At 32.9% G+C, this 7965-nt stretch overlaps 1 protein-coding gene across 18 annotated transcripts; it reads left to right on the forward strand.

Moving 5' to 3' along the window:
• Window positions 1-2076: 2076 nt before the first annotated feature.
• LOC106451141 (protein AGENET DOMAIN (AGD)-CONTAINING P1) lies at window positions 2077-7507 on the forward strand. Of its 18 annotated transcripts, none has more exons than XR_007322012.1 (10): window positions 2077-2830; window positions 2997-3869; window positions 3956-4463; window positions 4550-4609; window positions 4693-4791; window positions 5524-5586; window positions 5694-5756; window positions 5864-6081; window positions 6161-6246; window positions 6477-6784. XR_007322012.1 is itself a non-coding variant. In XM_048753643.1 (9 exons), the coding sequence occupies exons 5-9, from the start codon at window positions 4281-4283 to the stop codon at window positions 7345-7347; spliced, it is 999 nt and encodes a 332-aa protein (XP_048609600.1). In that variant the 5' UTR covers window positions 2078-2830; window positions 2997-3158; window positions 3574-3665; window positions 3765-3869; window positions 3956-4280; the 3' UTR covers window positions 7348-7507. The 18 variants fall into 18 exon arrangements, 14 of the variants coding, with proteins under 14 accessions (XP_048609597.1, XP_048609600.1, XP_048609598.1 ...); XR_007322013.1 differs by having other exon boundaries at window positions 2078-2830; window positions 6164-6246; XR_007322015.1 differs by lacking the exon at window positions 5694-5756.
• Window positions 7508-7965: the final 458 nt, after the last annotated feature.

The following is a 7965-nucleotide window of genomic DNA, read 5'->3' on the forward strand; positions in this document are numbered from 1 at the left end:
AAGAGTTTGATATGTATTTTAAGTGAATATAAAATGATTTGGTCCATAATTATATGTATATTATCTATTTTTGAGTAACGTGCATCATTAATATAAATATTTTGAATAAAATGAGAGAAGTAAAGTAGAAATATATGGTCAAGTATACTTATGTGTTGTTATCTTTGGATATCCATTCGGGTTTAGATATTATCCGTTCGGGTTTGGATATTACCGGTTTGGGTTCAGATATCCAATCTCTCTAAATTCAATAACCGTTCGGTATTTTGCTACTTTGTTTCGGATTTTCGGATCAGATTCAGACACGGGTTTGGGTATCGGATAAAATGCTCATCTTTAATAAACCGTATGAATATGAAGTCTCATTAATAGATATTCATATTATATATATATATATATATATTAATAGAATTTGAAATAAATTATATACTATATAAATGAGACTTCATATATTGCTATATAAATATGTAAATTTCAAAATTTCCAGTGAAAAATTATTGAGATCTTAATATTTTAATTTTAATTTTGAAATTTGTATTGAAAAATTTACATTAATTTTTATTGATTAAAGGTTTAAATTATTGTTATAGCAATATACAAATGTTAAAAAATCATATGAGTAGGAAGTGTCAATAATAAATATTTATATTAAAATATATTATGTATCTATGTCAATATCACTAAAGTTTAATTTATTCCATATAAAGTAAATAAAATGATTGTTTTGATTTATTTACCAAAAACGTGATTGTAAATTAACAAAAAATATTGGTTTTGATTTATCTGCTTACTCTAATGTATATACTTTTATGCATACAAATTATTTCTTAAATAGGTGGTTTCTAATATCTTATTTGATCCTCACAATCCCAAAAACACACTTCTTCAAATCGAATTGATTTTTAATATTGAAATCACTATATATATTATTTCATTCAGATTAAATAATTTAGTCTTGATTTTTATTCCTAAAAAACTTTTAATGAAATATCATGACAAGATTTCAATCACCTTCTTTTGAGTTTGTTTTAAGAATGAGAGATTTGATCATTCGTCTAATATTTGTTTCTCCCTAATACAGTACCGTATCTAGCTATTATAATTGTAAAAATGAAAGATTTGAACTATTTATTATAAGTTTTCTGGTTTATCATTTAATAAATCAAACAGTTCTTAGTTTATACATAGTTTACATATACTAGAATGGTAAAGTATTATATATATTTTTATCTGTATATTTTGAAGTAACTAAATTTCAAAAGAATAGGCTACTAAAATAAGTAATTTGTTTTGTTGTTATAGATTTAGATGATTTTTAGACCGAATTGGCGAATATATACTAGACATATGCACTTATATTTTATAACAACTTAATATAATATATTTGAACACTAATCTGTTAATAGAGTTTGCCGGCAATTTTCTTCAAAATTTTAATTCTTAAATATGTATATGGAGTGGAACTAATTTTTACCGATGTCCATCTTTTTAAATTGAAACTTATGTAATTCACCAAATTCATAGAAGAAGTTAAAAAGAAACTAAACTAATATCAATAAAACAGAAACGAGAACGAAAGCATACAGAGGTAGAAAATGAAATCACTTATGGAGAGTCAATAGTAAACAAATCGAGAGTAGAAAACCTAATCCCCTTTCGTGATTATACAATTGATGTTGGTTATTTGGTTTTGGTGATTTGTGTCAGCCGCAAAACTTCATTTTTTTTATACATATGGTCTTAAAAATAATTAAAATGAGTTATAATACGTTAACTCTTCGACAACGATGATACATTTAAGATACCAACATTTGCATTCGTCATTTTACAATTGATAAAGATTGTAGTATTGCAAAATGTTAAAGTCAATTAATAAACAAACATTATTTATAAAAACTCAAAAACTCACTTTGCGCATATGTGCGGGTTATCACCTAGTTAAATACTAAAGGTGCTTGTGTTTTAGATATTTGTTTTGATGCAATATCTTAGTATTTAAACTATGCAAATTGCATTGTCCGGTTGTAGAGACTATACGGTTCACCGTTATTTGGCCTAAAAAATGACTACCCATAACTATTAGAGCCATTTGCAAACAAAATAGAAAAAGATTTAAGTAATTTGCAGTTCTCTCTCTTTCTTTTAGAGAGAGAATTTTTTCTCTACCTCCTTCATATCTGTTCACACACTTTCATCTTTCACAGATATGAAGATGAAGAGTAGAGATTAAACACTTTGTTTTTTTTGTTTCTGATCTTTGATCAGGGTTTTGTTTTCGGCTTTGTCCGATCTTCTGTTTTCGCTTTGGCGATTTGTATTCGTTTGACGACTTTTTGATGTGTTTTCAGTTTCAAGTCGAAACTGATCTTCATGTTTTCTTTTCAATCTTTCGATTGGGATTGATCTATGTTGTTTGTGTTGGGTCCCTGTTTTCTTCTCAGTTATGCACTTATTTCTTTTCACAGGAATCAATCTTCACTCTTTTATTGTTATGGAGCCAATAGTATGGCTTTGAGTGAAGTATCCTTGTTTAATCAATTTCATCAATGGAGAGAAAGAAGGAGACGACAGAGAAATAAAAAAGCAAACTTTGATTAACAGGTTAACAGACATCCAATTAGAAGATTCATTTGGGGCTCCGATTCATGCTAAGGGATAAAAAATGTGATTCATGGTTGAACGGCGATGAACGGAAAATAGAGATCTAGCGCAGCGGCGGCGCACCACCAGAAACAGCTCTCGATAATCTTCTTGACATGTCTTCCTCCCATAGCGGATGGCTCTCATCCACTGGTCTCCCAGACTCCCACACTTTCAGCCATCCCCCAATGTAAAGTTTTGAACTTTTAATCATTTTGTGATACGATGTATTAGTCCATGAGGTTTCTAGATCTCTTAGATGGACAGTCTCGATCTGGTGTTTTGATTGATCAGCCACGTTTTGTGTGTTTATTTATTCTACTTTTGAACCTAATGGTGTGAGTTATTACACACAGGATTACGGATACTATGCCGGTGGTAGTCAACGCGGTGGTCTTGTTCAGAAAAAAAATCAATGCGGTGGTCAAATGACAAGAGGATATAAGAATGCTCACAGAGGGTTTAATGGAGGAAATGAGATAGCTAGATACGTTTGGTATCAAATGTTTCTTTCAAAAGTGAATTTTTTAATCATTTGTTGTATCTTATTGAAGATTCAATCCGTAGAATACAGTGTTAGCTAGCTTCTTTCTGGGTTTACTTTCGTAGCTTCTGTTGTAGGCTTATGGTGCTGTTTGGTGACATGTCAAGAAGAGAAAGCCGTTATGTACTTGGCATACTTTTCTATTAGCATAGCTTTGTCCCTGTATTTTTATTTGGTATTTTTCCTTAGTTGTGTTTTTGTGAATATCTTGCAATCATATAGCTGTCCAAAATATTAGTGTTAAATTAGTTTAGAACTTTAGACTGCTAACAAATATGTTTATAGTCTATTAAATTAGTTTAGTTTAGATGGCCAACAAATATGTTTCAAGCTGTTAAATTAAGGGCAATTGTACAAAATAGCACTTCTGAAATTTCTCTGCTTTGCAGGTGAGAACAGAGGCAACGAATGAGACACCTGTCTCTCCAATAGCTCCACAGAGTATTGAGATTTCATTTTTTACTCCAATTCAGACGCAGCAGTTACATGCTCAAAAAAAATCTTGGACTTTTACATTAATTTTTGGAAGCTTTTGTAGTTGTTCATGATCCCATTCCTGACTTTTTTTTTTGTTTTGCAGATGGTAACAGAGGGATCGTATGACTCTACATAGCCTTTGACTGAAATCATTTCAGCAACCAATAAAGAGCCTTTGACTGAAATAATTTCAGCAATCAATAAACAGGTTAGCATAAAAACTCTTTCTTAGCTTCAACATAAACTTTAAATCGTAGAAACTCATTCATAACTGCCTCTTTTATTTTATTACAGGAGGATACAGATGCTGTTCATAACACACCTTCCTCCCTAGTCTCTTCACTAATTTCACGAGTTATTGAAGAAACATAGCATCTTCAGACAAGTGCATCTTCACCACTTTCTACTCTCTTTGAAAACGGGGCAGATGTTGAGATTGCAACTAGCGATGACGCTACGTGTCGAATCTGGTATCCTGGAAATGTATTTGCTACAAATCTGTGTTATGGGGTAGAGAAGGTGGCAGTAACACTGTTTTGCGGACCAAAAGAGAGTTACTGTAACACCAGACAAAATCCGCCCTAAGCCACCCGCTGATGACAGAGAAAAGAAGTTTGAGATGATGGATAATGTTGAGACATTTTACAGTAAAAGCTGGAGCAGTGGACAAGTCAGAATGATTCTGGGTGAGAACACATTTTCTGTTTATCTGAATAGCTCGATGGAAACACTTGAATTCAAAGCTTCAGATTTGAGAATTCATAGAGAATGGCTAGATGGAGTGTGGAAGATGGCAGATGGGGTAATTTATATATCTTAGATAAGCTGAACTACAATTCTCTATGCATATTTAGGATTGTCATCCTGATTTTTGTTGTACTTGCACAGACTCCATTGCATGAGACAGCTTCCAAACAAGATGAAGCCAATCCAGATCAGACGCAGCAGGTACATGCTCAAAAACATTTTGGACTTTTCAATTAATTTTTAGAAACCTTTGTACGTGTTCATGTTCTCATTCCTGACTTCAGGATACTAAGGAGCCTATGAATGAGAACATTTCAAAAAACATTTCAGACATACAGCGCCTTACTCGAGCCCGCGCAAAAAATTTAAGAGAGCAAAATAAGGTATTACTCATTGATGTTATACATATTTAGGATTGCCTACCTAATTTTTCTTGTTTTACTATCAAAAATGACTTATATCCTTGAATAAAAATCATCATAGAACGAAGAACCCAGAGTTCAAACTCACTTTGATGTCAGTGCTAATGTGGAGATTGCATCAAAAGATGAAGACAAATATGTGAAATGGTATCCAGGAATTGTGTTGAAGACAGATATTCGAAATGGGGTTGAGTTGTTGAAGGTTGAGTACTCAACACAGTTTCGGGACAAAGAGAAAAGGACAAAGAAACTTCAGGAAAGTGTGTCCATTGACAGTATCCGTCCTCAACCACCACCTGGAGATACAAAAGGTTTTGAACTGATGGATAAGGTGGAGGCGTACCACAATGACGGTTGGTGCAGTGGAGAAGTTCATATAATTTTAAGTAATGACATATATTCTGTCCGTTTCAACAGTTCTACTGAATTCATTCTGATCTGCGCATACCTAAAAAATGGGTAGATGGTGTTTGGAAGATGGAAAAAAGAGGTAAACCAAATGCCTAAGATCCACTTAGATTGAAGTTCACTTCAATATTCTGATATATCGGTTTTGTTTCTCAGATAGAAGTACAGCAGACTCAGAGTGTGAAATATTTATACATCATATTAGGAAGGCTTTCATGAATAAAAGATAAAATTATCCTGAATTTTGGTCTTTCTAAGATACTTTGTATTTGTTTTTAATTAAAGGGGAAGCCTGTTGTTGGTATGAAGAGGAAAGTAACTGCTCAGCCAGTAGATCATGAAAAAAAAGTATGAAATATTTATACATCATATTAGGAAGGCATTCATGTATAAAAGATAAAATGATACTGAATTTTTGTCTTTTTAAGATACTTTGTATTTGTTTTTAATTAAAGGGGAGACCTGTTGTTGGTATGAAGAGGAAAGCAACTGCTCAGCCAGTAGATCATGCAAAAAATGTATGAAATATTTATACATCATATTAGGAAGACTTTCATGAATAAAAGATAAAATGATACTGAATTTTTGTCTTTCTAAGATACTTTGTATTTTTTTTTAATTAAAGGGGAAGCCTGTTGTTGGTATGAAGAGGAAAGCAACTGCTCAGCCAGTAGATCGTCTTGCTTTTCTTCAACGAGAAGAGAAGAGGCCAATAGTACCTAGAAACCCTCCTATGTCTGTAACACCTGAGGTTATCCTTCCTATTGATCCATTTGTGACACCTGAATTTCCTCTGTTTTCAAGGCTTGGATATTGGATGCAGCTATGTGGCATACATTATGTGTAAGCAAATTATGTCCTTGTATAAAATATTCGTAATTTATTTTGACAGAGATTGATTAATCATTTAACTTTTGTCAAGTAGAGGCCTCTCTATATCAATGGAAACAAAATAGAGAAATATTTCTTTGAATACCTTGACTATGCAGAAAAAATCTCAAAGAAAAGGTAATTAATTTAAAATATGTTTCATATCCCACAACTATTCTTTGTGCATATGAATAGGAAGAGATTAGGTTGAGCTATACTAGATGTTCTTGTTATTGCAATTGTGGATTTTGTCAAAAAAGAAAGTTGATTTCGGTGGTTACATAGCGTGATGTTATTCTTGTTTATTCGATTGTGTCAAAATTCCACTGTGTCTATGAAATCTTCTAACTATATTGTTACTTTGGCAGCACGTAGATGTTGCATTTGCAATGCTAAATGAAAAGAGAATTGAGCAATCTTCTTGGTTCAGCGAGCAAGGTATCCCAAAAGATTGCTTTGTACCAGTCCAGTTCTTAGAAACGGTTGGATACAGTTATGAAAATCTCCAGAAGCCAGATAAAAAAGGAATAAACATCTTAAAGGGTTGGGTAGGCGAAGTTGTGAGAGGTTTAATACGTCCAAATAAGATGTGGATGCAAGATGTTGACATTGTCTATGGTGTCGTTCATGAAAGACGTGTGGATCACTTCATTGGGGTGGAGATACATCTGATGGAGAACACAATCACAATCTTTCATTGTGGCGTTCACAAGGTTAAAGAAAACCCTCTAATCCAAAAACTGGTAGGTAAATGTTTGTGTCTGTTTAATTTCTTCTTTCTTAGGATTTTGCTCTGTTTTGATATGTTAGGATTGTTGCTCTGTTGTTTAAGCGCTCTGTTCTTGTTTCGCTATGTTAAAATAGAGTTATCATTGAAATGAGTAAGCATAGGATATCATTTGTCAAATTCAGGATGGCTTTCCAGAAACGAATATGAAAACATTTTTTTGTGTTCTGACAGTGTTGATTCCTCCCATAAAGTTGGAAATGATGAATGAAGAGATAAACTTCAACGATATCGTTCCGTTTCAAGTTAAGAAGGCAGAAGGGCTCCCGAAGACAAAACTTCCTTTCAATTGTGGTCTCTTTGTTGTCAAGATGCTAGAATGCAGGTCATTAGGATTGAAGAAAATGTCCAGTATTAATGATGATACTGCGATGGATTTACGAAGCAAGCTATGTTGTGAGATGTTCGATCAGTTTATGGATAAAGATTTCCAGGAAGGTTGCAGAAGGTGATCATTCAGTTTCTGTTAGATGTTTGTATCTGTTTAATGTCTACTTTCATAGGATTGTGCTCTGTTCTGATGTGTTAGGATGGTTTCTCTATTGTTTATGTAGTATGTTCTTGTTTCTCTATGTGAATCTACGGTGAAAAGTTTAAATTGTTGATGAATCATGCTTATGATTGGAAAAAGTTTTATACTTTTGTAGATTTACGAGAGATTAAGATGAATATGAGTGTGAATGAATTGAAAATAGAGTTACCATTGAAATAAGTAAGCATAGTATATCATTTGTCAAATTCAGGATGGCTTTCCAGAAACGTTAAAAAAAAATCTGATTCCAAGGGGAATCGAACCCAGGCCGGGACAAGTGTTTCAGTTTCGAAAGATAGGTGGTTTAGCTGCTAGGCCAAGGAGAATCATCTGGTAGATTCTTCCACATAAACATATTTAACCGTACAAATTGTGATTAGCAAAATTTGGAGAAAAAAAATATACACATCTCCAAGGATTCGAACCTGAAATGTCTGGGAGGAAATGCAGAATAAGGACTACCACTAGACCAAGTGTGTTTCAATCGTTAGGTGATGTAAGTAATGGAATATATTTCTTTTATTTGTATTCAACTATA

The sequence above is a fragment of the Brassica napus genome, chromosome C4, assembly GCF_020379485.1.
Source record: "Brassica napus cultivar Da-Ae chromosome C4, Da-Ae, whole genome shotgun sequence".
NCBI classification, from domain to species: Eukaryota; Viridiplantae; Streptophyta; class Magnoliopsida; order Brassicales; family Brassicaceae; genus Brassica; species Brassica napus.

Bases quoted from the DNA above. Each gene is read 5' to 3' on its own strand.
- LOC106451141 (XM_048753640.1), top strand. From the start codon at position 4,281: ATGATGGATAATGTTGAGACATTTTACAGTAAAAGCTGGAGCAGTGGA. The intron at 4,610-4,692 runs GTACATGCTCAA...TCCTGACTTCAG, and splicing joins ATCCAGATCAGACGCAGCAG to GATACTAAGGAGCCTATGAA. The intron at 4,792-6,476 runs GTATTACTCATT...TTACTTTGGCAG, and splicing joins ATTTAAGAGAGCAAAATAAG to CACGTAGATGTTGCATTTGC.